This window comes from Passer montanus, unplaced genomic scaffold, assembly GCF_014805655.1.
Source record: "Passer montanus isolate IOZ18808 unplaced genomic scaffold, ASM1480565v1 scaffold5, whole genome shotgun sequence".
In the NCBI taxonomy this organism is placed as follows: domain Eukaryota; kingdom Metazoa; phylum Chordata; class Aves; order Passeriformes; family Passeridae; genus Passer; species Passer montanus.
The window spans coordinates 6,114,290-6,135,956 of NW_024369929.1; the positions used below are offsets into that span (position 1 = coordinate 6,114,290).

The 21,667-nt window shown below is 39.7% G+C and overlaps 1 protein-coding gene across 4 annotated transcripts in view; it reads left to right on the plus strand.

Moving 5' to 3' along the window:
• FAM214A (family with sequence similarity 214 member A) overlaps positions 1 to 21,667 on the plus strand; it is a 47,547-nt gene that overhangs the window by 11,952 nt on the left and 13,928 nt on the right. For 2 of the 4 annotated variants that reach the window (XM_039723352.1, XM_039723353.1), the window contains exons 2-5: positions 17,585 to 17,769; positions 18,606 to 18,808; positions 19,244 to 19,369; positions 19,640 to 21,488. In XM_039723352.1, the coding sequence (XP_039579286.1) occupies positions 17,585 to 17,769; positions 18,606 to 18,808; positions 19,244 to 19,369; positions 19,640 to 21,488 (2,363 nt within the window). Of the gene's footprint in view, positions 1 to 5,682; positions 5,861 to 17,584; positions 17,770 to 18,605; positions 18,809 to 19,243; positions 19,370 to 19,639; positions 21,489 to 21,667 lie in introns of those variants that run through there. The other 2 variants (XR_005629154.1, XM_039723351.1) reach the window with 2 other exon arrangements.

Below are 21,667 nucleotides of genomic sequence, written 5' to 3' on the forward strand. Positions count from 1 at the left end.
CAAGAGTATTAAATGTCCTGGAACGGGAGGGGAGGATTTTTAAGCCTTAAAAGTGAGACGTGTAGTTAAGTGTCAGATGTGCTAACAGTTGTAGTTAGTGTAGCCATATGTAACTGTTTGACTCTTCATTGTTATGAGAAAAAAACCAACCTCTTCCCCCTCCCAAAAACACCCTGAAGCTTAACTGAGTTTCTTCTGTGCCTTGTTATGTAGGTCAAGTTTCTCTCTCCTCTTTTTTTTTTTCCTCCAGCAGGAGGAAACTATTACAGTATTTTGATTTCTGCTAGAAACAATGCATGAAACATTATTAGCCCTTTGCCACTACTTGTTTGTCTTGGGGCAAATGAAGCTGATGCAAATATGTCAGCTTTGGGAGCAATAAAAATATGTATTTTTAATTAGCATCTTACTGGTTGCTCAACTATATGGTGTAAAAAGCTAATTAATATTATACTGAACTCAGTGCAGAATTGAGGATTATCTATTGCTTTTTATGCAAACTTGTTATCTAAAAATGTGAATGTTGCTCTGACCAAGTACTTGCATATATATTTATTCACATATATATATGTATGTATGTATATTCATCCTGTGTCCAGAGCTTGTTGATATTCCTCTGAAAAGTGCAAGAGCTCTAATTTAAGTGAGATTGCTGACATTGGATAATCCACTCCTGGCACTGGAGGAGGAGTGATTCCACTAGTGTACTCTTGTGTTTTGTGTGGGAATATTGGCTTTGAATCACTGAAGCACTGCTTTGTAAAGTAGTAAGGAATTTTTGGGAGGACAAAGTGAAATTTCATAATTGCATAGATTAAATTTTAAATATGCGAGTCTGCCATTTTGCTATGTGGAAAATTACCATATGTTAGGGAAGAGGGAGGCAAACTAGATTTTTGGCTGAAATTCTGTTAAGCCTTTCAGCTTTGACCCTATGTAATGTTTTATTATTTGGAGTACCAGAAGACTATTACAGCTTAATAACATGACTTAGAGTGTGGAAACTTGTAAATAGCCGAATTGTGCTGTGTGACACAGTTAAATTCTAAAGCTATCAAAAATGTTCTTTCGTTTTATGCATTCAAAATTCTGTAGTAGGCTCTGGTGTCCATTTTAAAGTGCAGTGTTTTACACAGCTTGAGAGTTGTAATGTCCTCATTTGTCCTCCCAAATAAAATTTAAAAACAATTTTATGGGCCTGGCCACTCTCCCAGAATTTTTTTTTTTAGATGGGAAGCATATATTGTCTCTTTTGTAACTTTTTTACTTTTGCAGGTTACTGTTTAACCACTTAAGGGCAGGCGCTGTAGGTGAAGGTTAATAGCATTGGAAAAATGACCCGAGGAGCTTCATGCTGCTCCACCATCATCAATTTCATCTCTCAGAGCTCCTTGCATTTGTCAGGAAGAAGTACAATCTCTGCCTTTGGTCTGCTAGCCTTATGCCTCTCTCTCCTCCCCACCCTCTCAATAATTTGGGCTGCAAATACTGAAACCTGCTGAAGCTGGAGGTAGCCTTACTAGCTAGGAGGAGGATTTTGGGTGGTCAAACATGTTCTGACAAAGTTCCACAAGATAAATTACCCACCACTTAGATGACAATGAATGGTTTGTAACATCAAAGTTTTGGGAGATCAAGTAGCACAAAGAGAAGATAAATACAAAAAAGAAGCTGCAGTAGAAGAGGTCAGATGTTATGAAACTAGTTTGCTCTGGGCTTTTTGTTTAGTCTTTTTCTGTATTTCAGATAAAATAATGGAATTCTTAATCTGCGTTGCTCACCTGAGGACACTTCCTAACAAGTCCTGTGCTTTTTTTTCCTGTGTGCTTTTTAAATTACCCTGATAGTTGTGTTCTAGCAGCAGTGCTACAGAAGTTTTCAGCTTGTAGGTGTGATTTCTAACTGACATGATGTTGTAATAAAGTTATAGGAATATCAGCTTCTACTTAACCTGCGTACTATACTGTTTAATGTCTTGTCCATTAAAATAAAATTATTGAATTCTTGAGTGTTTCTATCTTTTCTCCCTGTTAATGCTCTTTACAAGCTTTATTATTATCAGTGCATTTGCTCTCTTATGTTTGTTTCTCATTTTCTTGTTTTTCAGTTATTCTGGGGAAAAAAATATCGCAGCTCAGTGGCATGAGTAGGTGCCTTGCATATAGGCAGAAAATGTGCTTAATAGTTCCTCCCCACAACTGTATTTATCTTGAGCTTAGTTCTGCCATCAGTGTTCACATTCTTGTTGGAGTTGAACCAAGCCTCTCGAGTTGATTTGGTCTGATAGTCAGAAAGCTGCCTGGATGTATTTCTCCAATCCTTCACATGTGAAGTCAAATATCTGTAATGGAGAATTTTCCTGAACCTGCTAAAAGGAAAGCCTCTTCAGGCGCTTCTAGACTGTTCAGTTGCATCATTCTCTTTTGAACCAGAAGTAATGACACTGGGTCCTTGTTCTGGGTCTCTAAACCCTTGTATTATATCAGATCTATCCTATGCACGTGTGGTTGTATCTACCAAATCTCTCATCTTTTTAGTCTGAGAAGGCATCTCAGCCTGTGCTGTCTCTGAGCCGCGTTCTGCTGCTCTGAAATTATTTGTGCATACAACAGGCTGCTGGTCTGCTTGTCATCATGAAAGACAGACCAGCCTGGAAAAGATTGTGTTGTTATTCGGATGTGTGGCTTAGTCTTCTGATGTGCTGCAACTCTCTGCGTTCCACATAAGTATTTTCAAAATTTTCTTCCACTTTATAGTTTTGAAGGATCTGAGTTTTGCTGGCTGTACCTGTGAACAGAGTGCTCTGAGCATATGTTAGGGTGTTAAATGACTGAAACAAGGACTTCCTGCTTCCTGCTGAAGGCCTCTTCCTTGCCCCTAATAGTACTGGGGTTTGTTTTCTTGGGTTTTTGGTTTTTTTTTTTGTTTGTTTGTTTTGTTTTTGTCTTTTTGGGTTTTGTTTTTTTTGTTTTCTTGGGTTTTTGGGTTTTTTGTTTTTTTTTTGTTTGTTTTGTTTTTCTTTTTGGGGTGTTTTTTTTTGTGAAGTAGTTTTAGAAACAGTAAGATGCATTGTTCCCTCTTGTCACTGTACAGCCTCCTACTTTCTTCTTGAGGGTGTGATGGGTGAGGAGCAACCAGACTGGCCTGCTTTCCTAGAATGAGACTCAGAGTATTTTTCTTTAGGTCAGGCAGATTTAAATGAAGATAGCAGAGTAAAAGATAAGGTAAAGTGCTTTTAACTCCAGAATTCTAATCTTGGAAATGAATAACTTAAGTTTTGTTTTCTTCATGTGTGCAGCAAGTAGACAAACATTTCAAATTCTCTCAGAGGATAAAAGGCGGCATCTACTTGTTAGTAACACATGGTTGAATCAATGCTATTCATTTATTTTATGAAATAAAACTACAAAACTTTTCTTTTGCAATTCATTTAAGTTGGGATAAAGAACATTGAAGGATGCTGTGGAACTTGGGGAAGATAATGTACAGTGGAGTGTACTTAAATGGGAGGGATATAGCCTCTCTTGGAGTTCAGCCACATCATCTGCTGTCTGATGAAATTCTTTTCAAATTGCTGTCTAACAATAAAGCTGCTGCTTCTAGAGGTTGGTGTCTGCATAAGTGTTTGCTTTTTCCTTGGTGAGGAAGGAGAATATTGGCCAACTTGAAGTAATGGTGGTCATCCTGCCTGAAAGATAACTGAGCCCTCAGATGAATGTTCACATTAATTAGGAGATTTTCAAAAGGGCTGAAGGTGGGGAGACTTAAATAGCAAGTACCAGTGCTAACAAGCAAGACTGTTGTTAAATAGTTAATAACAGATGGCTGAACTTCTGATGCAAATGATGAGACAGAACAAGAGAAGTTCTCTACATCCTGACCCAGCAACTCCTCACTACTGCCATGGAAACTACTAACACGTTTTACTCTCCAGTTTTAGCAAAGTTTATGAAACTCAAGATAACTTGTTGGTTTTATGACTGTAAAACAATTTTTAAAAGGCAAAGCAAACCAGCTGGAGAAGGAGAAAAGGTAAACGAAGAAAAAGTGGATATGAATTCCTAGAGGCCTTGTGTATTGAAGTTCCTATAACATCTTTCCAAAAGACGTCTGAAGTACTGTATAATTTAAAATGCCTAGCAGTTAAAACATCAGTTTAAATGCAGAAGTTTATAATCTGAGCAGATCTCTCTGAATCCTTTCCATTTAACTAAACATGAAAATTGTCCCGTGCAACTTGAATGGCATTGGAAAGGAGCAGGAGGCAGGAAGCTCTCTGCTTTTGACCTGGGCATGGTAGAGGTGAGAGGGAGCCTGTGGTGGGGTGGATGTGACTTCTCTGACTCGCACTGGCCTTGGGAGAGTGAGCAGGATGCTGGAAGTGCCCCAAGTGTTGTCTTATTTTTATAGCAAAGTTGCTCTATGGGTGCTGCACCTACTGTAGTTTAATTCAAACCAGAAGTGTCAATATCTCTTTTTAGGGTAAGACATCTGAAGGATTGTTGTAATAGACTAAACTTCATGGCATTGAAAGTACTGGAGGGTGGGGTTTCATTTGGGAAGTCATGAACAAGAGCTGTGTATATAACTGAGTCCAGATCACTTCTCATACAGCAGGAACAACCTGTTGTAAGTCTCTTTTATCAGTGCTGTTAAGAACATGTAGATTCCTCGGTTTTTGCTGTGTTTGTGAGATACATCTATGCTTGTGGGTTTTGACTACAGCAGTGGCTTCTTTACAGAATGAAGGAAGCACTTCATGTAGTTTTGTACAAGCCTCTATATTCTCAGGCTGTGTTTTTTCACTGTTTTGTGTTGCTGTGTCAGATGGATCAAGGACTTCTTCGTCCTGCAGGTGTGTAACTCAGTCATAAGAGGACTTAAAGAGAAGGGAAGCAAATTTATGGAGTTATTTCCTGAAGATTATTACGTGTTATCTGTGATACAAATTAAGACTCACACTTGGGTATCTGTGCTTTGCTGGGTATTATACAAGCATGGAACAAAAGACTGTCCTCACCTCAGACCTTATGCAAGTATCAAACGCTAAATCAATGGCTTCCAAGAGAGGGCTGTGTGGAGACAAAGGGATAATACTGATGGAGACAGATAAACTGTGCTCCCAGAGGCTAACGAGCCTTTATCGCCGTAATGGAGAAGCTGCAAAGCAGAGTCGTTTTAATCAAGAGTGTAGGACAACACAGGGGGAGTAAGGAGCGGTGATTAAAGTAATCACAGGCCACTCTACTGCAGTAGTGAGTGGGGACAACAGGAATGCTGGGAAGCCATGGAGGATCTTGAAAGGAGAAGAAAAAAACAAGTAATTTTCTTGTTATGAATGATAATGTTTTAAGAGACAAAAAAGAACAGGAAAACATGGTTTCCTGTTAGGCACCGAGCAGAGGTACCTTACAAGGCTGGGTGGTGGTGAGGCATAACCTTGTCAGTGCCTTTTTCACACGGATTCCATGAGAAATCCTGCGGGCAGTGCTGCCTCTTGCCTGGGCAGCAGATAAGGCAGTGCCATCTGCTCGCTGGGCCCGGCTGGCGGGTGGCATTCTCGTGGGCTGTGCCCAGCCCACAGGTCCCCGCTGGCAGGGCGTGCTTCCAGCTTGGACTGGCAGGAATTTATCTCCGAGGAAAATCTTTGGATTTCAGACAAGCATTTTTCCATGCTCAAGAGGAAAACCAACTCATGCTGGAAGCAATTCTCTGAATGCTGGTTCCTAGGGATTCAGCCCAGCAAGGAGGGTGTAGTGAACCCAGTTTGCATGTTTTTCTGGGAATAAAGAGGGCAGGTTGCTTGTTGTCTGGATTCCCATGCCAGATTCAGAACTTTCTTCAGCCACTAATTCAGATGGTAAGAATAAAATGTTCTGTGCTAAAAATCTCTCAGATGTGTTTTTTATTAGTTCTTGAAGATAAGCAATTGCAGAAAACCAGCTGTTTACAGTAATAGCCAATGTAATCAGATATTGCTAAATGGAAACTTTAAGTCTTTTTGACCACTCTTCTGTGCTTGCTGTTTTGTTATCTCTTAGAAAAAATCCTCTTCCTCCAACAAAATTATGCATTGTTGTCCCTTGATAATAACAAAATTTATTTTCTTTATTGATTTCTAGTAGAAAATCTCTGTATAATGGTTTTGCTAATGTGAGGGTTGACAAAATAAGTTATGGGTATCAGGCACTTGGATTCTGGAATGTTTGTGAAGGGCTTTTGTTTTTTTTTTACCTGATGCTTAACTTGAGCATTCACAATAATTTATTAGATCTATTAAACCTGACAAGCAAATCCTTATGTTGCCTGAACTGTGTTAGTAGCTGAAGTGAAGCTTGTGGCATATCTGAGCTGAATTCATCTTGGAGCAATTTTCCTTGAAAGAAAGTAATTTTGGTATTTTCTGATTGAAGTTGCATTGTATATTTACTTTGGGCCTTCATGCTTTTTCTGCTGGTCCAAAACTCAGCTTTCTGGGCTTTTCCCCCTGCTGTTTACTTTTAATTAAATATATAGTTGTGAATCATCAAGGAGGAACTAAAGTAAGGTTTTATTTGTTTATCTGTCTTTGCTCATGTCAATTTGTTTTGCCCAGATACAAAAGAGGCTGGGGAGGGCCTTGAGCTTTGACTGGATAAAAACTGTTCTTCTTCATGTGCTGCTCGTGTTCGCTATTTTTAGTGCAGTGTTTTGTTTTTCCTAATAATTTATTGCTGTGTCCCTTGACTCACGGGTCACCTGATTTGAGAGCACGCGAGCAGGGCTTGGATCCTTTACTCTTGTATAAGCTGATAGTTTATCTCGAGGAGCAGGATGCTGCTGCTGCTGGTGAGATTGGCTTGGAGGCGGCCGTGGAGGGGTGAGCCCTGTGCCTTGGTTTCTCTGGAAAGAACGTTCCAAGAATCCGCAGGACAGGGTGTTACACAACACACGTGCAGGCAAGCCGGGAGCCCGGGCCAGGCCGGTGGGTGACGCGAGGTCAGCGCCGTGCAGGGACACTCTGCTGCTGTCCCCACCGGGCCTGCTCCCTGCCAGCTCTTCCCCTTCGAGGGACAAGTGTTTCCAGCAGATACACACGATGAACACGCCGCTATTACCCCTGCTCCAGCAGTGCTCGTTTTGGCACTCGCTGCGTCTGGGATTGTCAGAAGCTTGTTTTGTTCTGGCCCCGTGGCTGGGTGTTTCTGGTAGCCTTCAGAGCTGCAGGGCAAGCCTGGAAGGATGGTTGAATGAAGGGGAGAGGGAAAGCAGACTCTTAAGTTTTGTAAGCAAACAAGCATGCTGTTTGAAATTTCACTGTTCAAGTGGGCCCAGTTTTTAAAAAGGTACTTTCCAAGGTCTGGTGGTCTAGAGTTTCATTAGTCTGATGGTTGTTTTTTTTGTTTTTTTTTAAATCTTAAGGTCAGTCTTATCTGTAACAAGATAAATGTACTGTGCTAGATCCTGCCAATTCTTCAAACTGGGTGAGAGCAAGAGAAGGAAAGAGAAGGAAAAACTGCATACATCAAGCTATTCAGTACTTGCACAGGTGAAATACATCTAGACACACACAATGATTATTTTGATTATTTGGATTAAACTACAAGTTCATTACTGTCCAAGCAGTTGCAGATTTTTAATTCCTGGCCCATGAGGTCTTTTCAGCCCAATGGAAAACTGCACAGACTGTCATATTCTCTAGAATTTAAAAATAATGGCAATTAACCTTCATTTAGCTGGACCAGGGCCATTGGCTGACCTCGGTACCAGTGCTGGCATTCATTCAAAACTTTACGGTTTTTACAGGATCCTCTAAGACAGCAGGATATTTGAAATTGAGTGTTATCCATCCTTGAGGGAGAGGGGTTACTTTTTCCATGGGTGCAGGGTTTATTGCTGCACTGGTGAGTTGCTGATAGCACCTATTTTACACTCTTACCCAATTTGTAATATAAGTAACAAAACCAAAACTTTTAAAATGTGCTACATGTAAATGATCAAAATTCTTTCCCCTGAAGAAATGACATACTAACCACGCATGGGAGGGTTTTTTGTCTGGTTTTATTTTTTTAGTGGTCTTTTAATGGAGTAGACTCACCAAAAATTGGACTAGGTGTTTTTTTAAAAAAACATGTAGACTTCTGCCCACCCCTGTCCCACAGTCTTCTCTGGTTTGTTTCTGTTTGGGGTTTTTGTAACCACAGTAAAGCTGAGAAATTGCAATATCTATTAAAAATAGATACTGATAGGTATCTTTAGGGGAGATTTTCAGCATACAGGAGCTTTGTCAGTAGCATGGTTTTCAAAAACCATCGGTCAGGCCCGTTGGTGCCCAACCACAGTATGAAGATGAGTGTTTGAGTATTGGTTGTTGAAAGTTTTCTGAGTGTGTGGAAGGCTGAGTGTTTTGGTGCTTCTAAAACCTCACTTGCCTAGACAACAATATTGTGTTGAGGGCTGAATGCTCAGGGAAAGGTTTCCATAAAGTGTGATCCCATAAGTCAAGATGGTACTTTTACCAGGGGCTTTCCCTGACTCCAGCAGCTGTGGCATGCCTGCTGATTCCACCCAAAAGTGAGTCAGAGCTCTCACACAGTACTTTTCAATCTCTGGTTTATTTTTCCAACAAGTCCAACTATGGTCTGAAGCAAAGAGAACATGATGTAACAGTTCTTTTCCTTGCAATGGTTTTAGGGAAGAAGAACTTGTGCCTGGTGGTTGTAAACCAGAGTGGAACCTGTGCACACACAGAGTAGAGATGGCCTTTCCCAGCGAGATTTTTGTGTTCCCATTGCAGTTTTGTCAGGCACTAAATGACTCTTCCAAATAATTTGCTCAAAATCCTTTTGAAAGCTGAAAGCTACTTTATATTTCTCCTCAGAAAATAAGTGTTATCTATATTAATAGAAAAATAAGCACAAGAACACTTGAAAGTATATTGCCAAAGCTTCTAAGTACAATACATATTTAAGGTGATGAGATAAAGCATGAAATACCCCAAACAGAAAATTTTTTTTTGTTAATGGGGAAATTTTAGAAACCAATACATTTGGCAAGGATAACACTTCATGCCTATAAATGCTGAGCCCAAAGATACTTGTGTCTGTTGTGAAGATACATTACAGAGGAATAAACCGAGTGACATTTAGCAAAAATCTGGTCAGCAAAAGGTGCAAACATCTAGTCTTTTTAAGTGCAACTATCATAGGTACTGAAATACCTACTGCAGGATTTTTTAAAAGGTCTGTGTTGTTTTCCAGTAACATCTGGAAGTGATTTATTATCACAAATTACTGCTTTCCATCTCTAAACCAATCTCTGTATAAAACAGTACAGAAGTCTGCAAGTAGTTGAATCTTTGTCAGGCTGGATTGTTAAACAAGTTAAAATTGAAACTTATGTATGTCATCCTGCATTGTATTGTGTTTAGGGCCTGAAATAAAATTTCTGGCACACACTTTTATTTATGTACTATAAAAATGCTGTCACAGCTGGAATTTAATGCAGAGCTGCCATCAACCTGTTTAATGGGAGGGATGTCTTGGCCTGGGAGTAAGACTTCCTAATGCTCAATTGCAGCTGTCACATGGATGATATGCCTTCAGGAAGAGGTGAGGATTAGCTAAATAGATGTGCTTTTTCATTGTTAACACACACTGGGTTTCATTTGAAAAGAAAGCAGCAGCTGTGGAGTCACTGCAGAATGATATTTACAGCTAAGGTGAAATAGAGTAAGCTGATGAAAGCCTTCAGTCCGTGTGTCTTCAGCCATGTGGCTGCTGCTAAGCTCCTTCCTCAGTTAATGAGCAGCCATAATGAAGGTGGTCGTCATTCCCATCTCCAAAGTTTCCTTGGCTGGGAAAGCCTTGATGAAAATCATCAATACCAGTGAGGGAAACATGGAAACAAATTATATACATAGAAGTTTTGTATTGGGAAAATCTGTGTTTTGGTGTAAAAAATGCTGAGTTATTTGCCAAGGAAACAGGAAATTCTCACCTATTCTGTAAGCTTAAGTGTGCTCTGCTTTCTATTCTAGGGTGACACACAGCTCCTTCAGCTGCCCAAACTGAGCATTTGGATGGGTTTTGCATTGTGGTGCCAGTGCCTGTGAAGTTAGCCTAGGTCTGACCTCCACATTGCCCTTGCTACCCCCTGGGACTGGGGTGGAATTTCAAACAGAAATTTGTCTCCAATATAATTCTGCAAAGTTTCTATCAGCATATTTACCAGGGTAGTAAATCACTGCATTGGTGGTGAGTGAAGGAAGCTTTCTATTCCCTTCCAGTTACAGCCCAGTGTCTATTCTATACTCAGCACCACATACTAATTCTGAAAGAGCTGTTTTCTTCTAATTAGCTTCTTTTAGAAATGAACAGAAATACCTGCAGAAATCCTTTTGCTTTGTTGGGATTTAAGTTTTTCTTTTGTTCAGATAGGTGCATTGTGTCATGCAGTTTGTTCTAACACTAGCTAGCTTCAGGCAGAGCACCAGCTAAACAAGGGGAAAATGCAAAAAAGCTAGATATTAATTAAGGGAAATTACTAGGTCTGCTCCTTTTAGGCATTTTTGTTTCATTATAACTTCAGTTTTTTGTGTAGTCACATTTATATGTAATCACAATGTAAGAAGTAGTAATATAAAGGAAAACAGAAATTGATGTGCTCTTAAGGGCATTCGCTGAGCCAAGTCCTCTGCTTTCAGGACCTGTCCAGTTGTAGCATGTTGGTACAAAGTAGCACCTTTAGTTTAGGGGTCAGCAAAAAGAAAATATTCTCTTCCCACAGCTGGCTTATTTTTGAACTGCTAACCATTGCAGCGCTGATAATCTTACAGCTTTGCACTGATATTTCAGCACTTATGTACCCATGTCAGGATAGAGTGAGACAGTTGTATTTTATAATATCCATGTTCTCTTGCAACTTTTGGTAAACTGATGTTTGAAATAAGCCTCAAAGTTCATGTTTTCAGGTATTGCTTTCCTTCTACTAAATACAGATGTTGAAATTGTAATGATTGACCTACTTTACAATTTGTGATTTCATTGTGGAGCAAGAACGATTCAGCTGATACCATTTTTTCTTATTCCTTTTCTTTGTCCACTTAAGGGAATACGAATCCAGTTTCCCTCATCAAAATGCAAATATTGGATCTAGAATCTGGTTTAATGCCAAAAAATCAAAAGAAGCACATTAAACTGTTGTTGCTTGGATAAAAATAGAAGCTACAGTTGGACGGGGAGAAGTGACTCAGTAAGCAGCATGGTGATGGCAAAATAGGATGTCAGCCAAAACGCAGGAAGCAAGATGGGAACACCCAGATCAGTTTAACAGTTTGCATTTTACACTCCCAGAGAGCAGGAGTTTCTGAGATGACTGCAAGAGACTTAAGCTTTAAATGGATTTTATGTCTGAACTTATTAAGCTGTTTGAACCTGAAAAAGTTTTAGTAAAATGTGAATTGTACCTTTTTTTCCCCCAGCCCAGTTTTAAAACCAGTCTCTCTATTTACAGTAAAGCTGCCTCGAGATTAGCCCTGGGTGCTGTGAGAGGCATCCAGCAGGAACATGCAGGAGATGAGCAGTGATACACACATAGCCAGGGAATTAATGCAGCACTGCACTCTGCACTGCAGCCCATGGCACTGATTGATTCTTACTGCTCTGCTACTCCGCAATAACTTCATCAGCTCCACGTACCTCTGTCTTGAGTTTTGAAAATCCCCCCTTACTTACAAGATAGTGTGCTTTGGTTTGTTTTTCTGGTTATAAACTGACATAACAACACAGAAGCAGTGAATTTCTTCCTGTTCTATGTGAAACTAAGTAGGACCAGAAGGTTTTTTGTTTCTTATACTGTTATTTTATTTGAATAGCAGGTATGCATCCGTTCTGATATAAATTTCTGTGCTGCCATTTTCTGCCTACAGCTGAACTGCTTTGATACCCAGGTAGTGGTTCAGTTTGGCACCCTGGAAAAAGTAAGCAGACAGTAAGAATAAGATGAATTATGGTGCTGCTCTCCTCATGTTTTCATAATAACTGCCCCAGAGCTCAAAGATCGTGACCCATAAGAATGTAAGACAGTTGGCAATGTGTGTCAATCTGTATAGAATTATTCCTAAATTAAGGTAAGCAGTTCACTGCATTTGCTTGAGTTTAAGTAACTAATAGCTTGTTTCTTGAAAAAAGTAGGCCATCTCATAACTTTAACTCTTGATAGCTTAAATTATACCTAAACTCTTAATATTGCAAAGCTTTTGAAGCGTGTGACTTCAGATATAATTATGGGTTTGTAATATGCAGACACAACATGACTGGTCTTTTAGAGAATCTTGAATTTGGGGGATTCAAGGGCAACTTTCTTTTGAAGTGAAGCACAACGTGGAATTAGTTAACCAAAGCATCCGTAGGTGTTTCTAATTCCAGAAGAGAAGCTGTTAGTCAAAGGTTTACATTGTGTTTCATTTCCTCTACAGTAGTTTCTTGAACCCCTGCCTTACTCTTACAATGTGGAAGTACCTTTAACCTGTTTCTTGGAATAACAAGAAAATAAAACTTATTTGGAGTTGATTGATTTGCAGGAAGGACTTTTGCTGTAATTTTTTCAATGCAGGGCACTGCCCTTGCTGGGAGGTGATGGGGTCTGAGTTCTGACAGTGCAGCCACTTCTCCTCCAGTGTACCTGACTCTCTGGATTTTTATTCCCTTAAGTGGACAAAGAAAAGGAATAAGAAAAAATGGTATCAGCTGAATCGTTCTTGCTCCACAATGAAATCACAAATTGTAAAGTAGGTCAATCATTACAATTTCAACATCTGTATTTAGTAGAAGGAAAGCAATACCTGAAAACATGAACTTTGAGGCTTATTTCAAACATCAGTGTACCTGACTCTCCTGTCACAGGACCCTTGGACTGAAGTATCTCCTTAGGGACTGCTTGTACTGAAAGCACAACAAAGAAATCCAAGCACCTAAGCCGTGCTTTTGGTCCTTGAGGAAGGAAGGAGAGAGCAGATGTGGGCAGCCATGCCACAGTGCCTGCTGGGCAGGGCAGGAGCAGGGCTGCATCAGCTGGGAATCCCAACAGGCTACACCATGCAGTCCATATTTTGTTAAGTATTTTGCTTACTGGGTTTCAGCTTTCTAAGTAAAATAGGAATGTGATTACTTTTAATCAGTGTCCTTCAAAATCCATTACAGGTGTGTAGATTTTCCAGGAAAGGTCTGGGCTGTTGCAGAGCGTATTTAAAGGCAATAATTAGTTGTTTCATAGACTCTCAAAGGAAGTAGCCCTCAATCAGTAAAGGTCAGGATTAAAGGATGCTTTCAGTTGAACTAAATTGTCTTTCTTTGAAGGAAGTCTCTTTGCAAAAATGAGCTCTTTCTGAGAAAGACAAGTTTGGTAGACAGTTGTGGTGAGCAGTGCAGTATGAGAGGTTCTAGGACAATAAAATAAGCATGGACTAAGAGAGATTGTGATTGTATCACAGCCTGGTCATGATGGGAGGGTAGCACAGGGCAGGAGATGCTCTGCTGGAGCCTTTTATTGCCTTGCTGCCCAGGCAGGACAGGGTAGCAGCTCCCAGATGCATCTTCTGGTGGCACCTGGAACACAATGGGTTACATGATACCAAATGTCTTTGTTTCCTGGCCTAAGCCTAGAAAACACATTAAATGCTCTTCTAAAACATGTATTTCAGGAAAACATCTTCTGTAATTACTACAGAAAAAACTGTGATAGGAAAGGGAAGGGAGTTGGTCTGCACAAGCGTGACCTAGTTGGGAAAGGAGTCAGCTAAGCATAACTCAATTAACTGAAGTTTTCAGAGAGTCCTTGGGTTACAGTTAAGTGGATTTGTGAATCCCTACCACCACATAACTAACCTTAATTGGTGTTTCAGGATGTGAGCCAATTTCAGTTTTGGGGGGGGGATTGTGGGTTTTAATTCTGTATTCCAGTGCTCATGCACCTGTGTGTAGTGGAGGTAGGAGGACAAGGATTTGAAGACTCTGACATTTCTGGTTAAATGGGCTTTTCTGTTTTTTGAGAAGGTGTAGAAAATCAGTCTTTATTGAGGTTGATATGTGCAGGAGGCAAAGGAAAACAAAGTTCCAGTATTGTATATTCAGTTCTCCAGTATTGTATGCTTTGCACTATGCACAATACCTTCAGTCTAAATTTAAATTTCTTTCTTCTTTCTAGAGTAGTCTGACACCTGCTGCTATCTCTTGTGCCCACCTGGTCAATAACCTTTAATTTCAATGTATTGATTAGAGGGCTGTAGTACCTTATTACTTTAATTCTTATTTCCTTGTGTCAACTAACTGGATTTTTTTTTCTATTTTAAGGAGAATAAATCCCAGACAGTGCAGAGATGCATATTTTATGCTATATACTTGGCATGTTGCAGTGCTAGAAATGAAGCAGAACAATAGCCATAGTTGTATAGTCAGGTTATAGGATTGAGGTTGTTCTGTACACAATATATGATGTGTCCTAGGGCTGATTCATACACAAAACCACAGTTACAGCACACACACAGTAAGACTTTTTTTAACTAAACACTGAGTTTGCTGTTTCTATAAATGTCGTTCCACCCTTGTCCTCAATTGCATCAACTTGCATCATCTGTGTCTGTTGTATAGGAACAATTACCAGGCTTCTCAATGGTTATAGGGTCTTTTTCTATATGAAAACTCTTAGAAGTTGCTAAATTATATATAAATCTAGTGAAGCTACAAAAAGATACTATGCCCCATGAACTTTGTAGGAAAAAATATATTTCTTGGTAACTCTTGCTGTTTGTGCTTTAATTTTTTTTAAGTCCAGATCAAATAACTGATTGATTACCTTCCTGACATAATTTTAAAGTACTGGCCCTGTCTTTATAATGCTGCAGCATTTCCTGGTTCAACAGGGGCTTTTTAGTGATGTCACTTTTATTTTGAAGCAATGTGGTGTTTTTGTAACTGCAGCCAATATAACTATATAAATATGTCTCTTTAGCTAGTTGGGCCTTCTCTTCCATTCTTAAGGCAAGAAACTGGCGTCTGAAATAATAGTTCTGATACAGGAACACGGGCAGTATTTGTAAATTGAACTTGGAAGTGAGCTTTATCTGTTTACATAAATCAATATTGTGTATGTAATCTGATTCTTGAGTGCTGATTGTTTCAGAATATGTACCCGGTTTTATTCACTAGATCTTGCTTATTTACTATTCACTGGGTTTTAATCTGAACATCTTAAACTGTCCATGCCTTGTAGTGACCTGTGACATCTCTGTGAAGGCACTGAGCACTTTAGGTATGCAATGTAAGCTTTGGTATCAGAGGCTTTTTAATGCAAAAAAGGGGTGTTTTGTTTGGTTTTTTTTGCCTAAATCTAACTGCTCAGCAGAAGCACTCAGGCCATAGGATTTGTCCATTAATTTGTGTCAAGTCCAAAAGATTTTAATAACATATGGGTTATCTTCTTAAAAAGAGAGCTAAATAATAGAAAGTCTACTGCTTCATCTGATAAGCTGCTAATAATAATTAGGGCATGTCTGTTTTACTGGTACTTGCCACTTAAAATTCTCTAGTGTAAATTTTCAGGTATCACATTTTACTGTGCTATATCACATTTTGCTATGCTAATTTTGATCACACTCTTTACAGTTTTTCCTAAAGATCATATATGTTTTTACGTATTTTAACAAAAACCAATTCTTCTTGCAGATTTTTGTAGGGGTTAAATAGTTTTGTTTAGCCTACTAAGCATGAGACAATTCTTGTTTAAATTAATTTCATTCCCCTTGAACACTTTGTAGATATTTGAACTTCTATGTCAGAGTAAGCAAAATACTCACTCCAGTAGTGATCCTTCCTGCTGTGATTTTCTTGCAATTACCATGGCCTTTGGACATACAAAGATGAACTTAGCAGCAAGATAATGCTGCAGTTTTTTTTTTTTGTCTGTTGTATATCCAAATCCTTTTCAGAGTCTTCCCAAATTCCATTTTCCTATTCCCAAGTATGACTTACCTATTGTTTACCAGACCTCCAGCTGGAAAAAAAATGCAGGTGCCTAATTTTGTAGGTGACTCATATCACTACCTAAGAGGCTTGTCTTCTCTGTTATTTACCATTCCTTTAATCTTTCATGCACCCTTTATTAGACATTTTTTGCCATCCATCAGGTGAATGACCATTTTAGCTTATGCCAGGTGAATTAATGTATTGTTCACATGCCATATGGAGTCCTCCAGGGTAATTCATCTGTCCTTTGGCTCTTTTTCAGCAGTGAGCTGACTTCTCTTACCTTGTGTAGATCCCTTCAAATAGTCTGTAAGCCCTGGGGTCCATGGTGTACAAGCCTGGGCTAGGCAAATATGTACATGCAAAAGCTAGTTTTACACACTTCATGATTTGCATATGCAGATAATTGCACGTTTAATTGGAGCTTTTGTTCCATGCATGCATTCTTGTATGCATCTCTTAAGTCTGCCTGCAGTGTTTGCCAAAATGCTCTGCTATTAGGGGACCAAGACAGAAAAGACTTCTGAAAGGTATTTTATGCATGATAATTGAAACGTGAATAGAAATTAACTCTCTCCCTGTGGCAGTTTTGGTGGATGACATAGGACATTTAAGCTAAAATTGTGAAGATGTCAGGTGCTTTTGTTCCCCTAAAGCATCAAAATAAAGGTAAAGAACTGCTGGCAGCCCTGCCTCCACCAGCTTTTCTTTGCTGCTCTTAAAATAGACTTTGAAGGGAATGTATTCTAGCTTTCATGAAAAAGAGAGTTTTCTGTAACCTCTTCAGTAATTAAATAATTTTGAAACTTGAAGTGTTTTGAAGCAGTGAGGGGAACGACATGATCTGGTTGTACTTAAATCTGTTTGAATGATGGTTGACATCCTCGTGATGAGGGAGGAGGAGGAGAAGGGTGCTCTATAAAACACCATAAAATGGTGCCTCAGCTCTGCAGGAACTGAGTGTGCCAGGGCTCTTCATGGAGAGCAATGCCAGCTGCTGCTTTGTCTACAGAGACTTGTTGAGTTTTCATTCTTTGCACAAGTTTAGACTGACCGTGGTACAAAACAATGAATAGTCTGTATGTTTCTTCAGAACATTTCCTATGTGTTAGTGGTAACTAAAAATGGACCTCTGAAGTAAGCCTTGCTCTCAGCAGGAGGGACTTGCAATAAAAATCTTAAAGAACATTGTGTCCCACTTTTTCCATAATAGAAGTAAATATTTCTTTTTCTTCTTCAATTTTTAATCTACTTTATGATATATTGTGGCTTCTTATTCCATCTGTCAGATGATAATAACAATGCCAAGTCATACTGTCATTAGAAGAGCCCAGGAAACCTTTTGTCTTCTAGAAAAGCTGTAGAAGAACAAAGTTCTTTGTTTGTAGTGACAACATTACGAGATAAGGAAAGTTTTGTGGTGCTGGAGTGAGGAGTGGTGGGTTTTGTGGGGAGTGCAGCCAGTCTGACACAAAGATCCATTTCCCATAGCCCACTCTCATTTCAAGTGTAATTGAAACAAACTGCAGGGTCAGCCAACAGTTGTTATACAGCAAATGTCATTAATTTTTGTCTTTTTGCAGATACTTTGGATGAATACTTTGAGTATGAAGCTGAGGAGTTCCTGGTCTCCTTGGCCCTGCTGATCACTGAGGGCCGGACCCCAGAGTACTCGATCAAGGGCAGGACAGAGGGCTTCCACTGCCCACCAGCACAGTCCAGTCAGCCACCAACAACTAAGCATGAATGCAGTGACAAACTGGCTCAGGTATGGTGGTGGCACCCATTTCATGTCACAGATCCTTGCTGCCGTGGTTAAAATCAGCCAAGAGCCCCACAGTGGATTCAGAGTTCAGCATGAGTAACAATGGCTTTCTGGCAGTCCTTCATTTAAATGAGTGTGTAATTCAGTATCCTGCTAATAATAGATCTGTCCTTAAAATGAGAGATCATTAAGCCTTTTATCCTTGAACATGAAGTTCTGCACACTACCTGAATGCAGTGCCTGTTTGAATCTTTATTATGCAAATGACAAGCACTATACTTAGTATTCCTGGTCTGGGGTTTCTTTTGAGAAAATGTAGGCTGGCTTGCCTAACTTTTTGCTTTTCCAGGTGTTCTGGAAAAGTTAGTGATACAAAAAACACAAGCACATCAGATCTAGCCAGGCTGTTTGGGAGTAAGGTTGGAGCATCCCATCTCTCAAGTAAAAGTTCTTAAGTACTGTGGGAATTTAAGTTATATTCATGCAGAAGTTAGCCTGCTCCAAAAAACAGAATTTTTAAAGATACTGCTTGAGTCTGTCTACCCAAGAGGGTGCCTTGTGGAGAGATAACTACAAGGTAGCAAAGTACAATGGTTGGGGAAATGCATTTTTACAAGCTTTTTAAATTTCCTAAAGAAAGTTGCTCAAATGGCAACTGTAAAGGATGTGTTAATTGTTTTTTCATTTAATATCTCTGGAATCTTATTTCTGATTTGGTGAAACCAAACAGAATTTGACCTTTACCCTTCGCTAGTGTTTTGGGATGTGCTTTTAAATCACATTTAAATCTGGCTAATATTTTTATGGCTAATGTATGTTGACATTTTGCTTTCCCTCAGTGTCGTCAGGCCAGGCGAACCAGATCTGAGGTTATGCTTCTGTGGAAGAACAATATTCCAATCATGGTAGAAGTGATGCTACTTCCAGACTGTTGCTATAGTGATGAAGGGCCCACCACAGAGGGGAATGATTTAAATGATCCTGCAATCAAACAAGATGCATTGCTGTTGGAAAGGTGGATTTTGGAGCCAGTTCCTCGACAGTAAGTTGGATATGAGGATTAGTTGATAATTGAAAGAATTTTGTCATATTTAGGTCCTTAAAGTAATCAGTTAGTGTTTTTGAACTGGCTCTTTGCCATGAGGACTGATCTAAGAAAACCACTGTTTGCTAGTGAAATCAAAGCATTTCAGTTTTAGTCATCTTATACTCAAAATTTTTGCAGTGTCCATTGTGCAGTGCAGAGTATGAAATGATCCTGGCTGCAAATGGTAACATGTAACATTTATTATGTCAAATTTTTTCATGTGTATAAAAGCAAATCAGGCTCTGGAATCTTCAAAATGTTTGAGGAGTTTTTGCCTTGCTTGATTTAGCTATATTTTATTTTCTGACCAAAGATCTGACAATGTTCTAGTTCTAATAGGTCTCTGAATATTCTTACCAACACTCATGTGTCTGTCTTTAAATGCTTTAGGAGTGGAGATCGATTTATAGAAGAGAAGACCCTTTTACTGGCTGTTCGCTCCTTTGTTTTCTTCTCCCAGCTGAGCGCGTGGCTGAGTGTTTCACATGGTGCTGTTCCCCGAAATATCCTGTACAGGTACGTCTGCAATGGAAAAATGCTTCTTTGCTTTTTGCAGATTGCTTCAGCTTGTCTTGAAATCATTCTTCTCCCCTGTTTCCTGCTTGCTTTCAGAAGGTGGCATATTGTTGGCCTGGTGCTTTGGCAGTTCTATAGGATTTGTGTACTATGCAAAGTACAGCAGTTGCTGATGTTTCTAGTGCTTTTTCTTAGATATTTGTTACAAAGTAGATAATGAAAAACTTTTAATTTAGCTAATTTTGTAAATGCCCTTTGGTATTGTTTCAGGGTGAGCGCTGCAGACGTGGACTTGCAATGGACGTTCTCCCAGACACCCACTGAGCATGTCTTTCCTGTTCCTAATGTTTCTCACAATGTGGCCTTGAGGGTCAGCGTCCAGTCCTTGCCCAGGCAGTCCAACTACCCAGTTTTGACCTGTAGTATTCACACCAACCTTAGCTTTTATGAAAAGCAAATGCAAGAGCGCAAGTTCCATCAGCGCAGCGATCCCGGTGCTGCTCAGCAATGCAGTACTTCCAGTCCCCTGCGTTTTCGTGGGAAACAGACATGGACAGTGACACCTGAAGGCCTACTTAATGGAAAAAAGATGCCTGAATTTACTACATCTTTTAGAAATTTGAAGCTTTATCCATCTACTGGACTTGGATCTGACTTTGGGGCATCTCAGTCTAAAGTTCAGTGCTATAATGCCACAGCAGACAATAAGACACAGTCTCATGAAACACCGGTTAGAACTTTTAAATCCTACTCTCTGGTTGATTCCCGTGTTTCAAATAGCCATGGCTCTCATCAGCCCACAGGAGAAACCAATCCTTTGATAGGCTCTTTACTTCAAGAGCGACAAGAAGTCATTGCAAGGATTGCTCAGCACTTGATTCACTGTGATCCAGCTACTTCACCAGTTGTTGCTGGGCGTCCATTCACCACACATGAAAACATCTCAGCTACACCAAAAGCTTTTCGGAGCACTTTCGAAGAGGAAAACTTGCCAAGGAAAAGCAAGGAAAGCTCCCCTGTTCCTGCTGCCAACTTAGACAGTGCAATACAGGAGGATGGTGATGAAGGCAAAACTAGAGCAGTGCCAGAGGTCACCCTGCTCGATGCCCGTGTTCCAGGGAGCCACTGTGGCCGTCAGTCAGCAGGAGAGGGTAACCCCCTGATTGATTCCCTGCTCCAGGAGCGGCAGGAGGTGATAGCAAGGATTGCCCAGCACTTGATTCATTGTGATCCAGCTACTTCCCATGTTGCTGGACATCCATTCAAAGTGCATGAGGCTAGTCCGGTCACGTCAAAAATTTTCCGAAGTACATATGAAGATGAAAATTTGCTGAAGAAAGGCAAGGAACCATCTTCTGTTTCTTCTACTAAATCAAAATTTTCTTTGTTAGAAGACAGCAGTAAATCGGGGACAAAGACACCTGATACTCCTATCAGTCCTTCTAGGTTGGATGGAGAATTGAAGACTTCTCTAAAAGTCCAAGCAAGAAGAAAATTGGTTTTAGCAAAACCCAGTGAAGCTGTCCAAAATTCATTTCATCAGACTTCAAATAAAACTTCTCATGCATTTAGTAGCATTCACATATCATCATCATGTATTAAAGAAAACAAATCTGAAATTCCAGATAAATTAGAAATACATTCTGGTTATGCACAGAAAGACCAGATAACCAATAGAATGAAACAGGGTTCAAATTCCAGCAGCATTGATGAACAGATTTGCACAAATAAACTTAAAGAAAGAACAGTTGTAAGTGAGAACAATGGCACAGACAGTTTTAATAATTTACAGATAGAAAAATGCAGAATACTTGAAGGTACAAAAAAATCAACTGTGATACCGGTATCTGACTCTTTGCACAAAAATGAGCTCAAGTGTTTAGATAGAGACTCCAAAAAACCAATTATTTATGAGCAAAATACACAACTTGTTAGTATTGAAAATTATTTAAATAAAGACCATGACAGTTTCAAAACCAAAACCAAACAAGATAAAACAAAATCTGCACATGATGAAAATGAAGACCCAACAGGCCTTGATTTTCAAAGCACTTCTCAGAAGAAACCTGCAGAAGACAATGTGGTTAAATGTGAGCGGCAGAAGAACCCAGATGTACAGGTAAGTACATGTGGGAACAGACAATAATTCCTCTAGCTGCCCTTTGTCACACAGCTTGTACCCTCTGTCTGCTAAGGGCCAGCATGAAGGGCAGTTTCAGCCTGACCTTGCAGGTAGCAGCATATTACCATTGCAGTCTTGGCCTGAAGTAACTCAGGAAGAATTTCTTCATGGAAAGG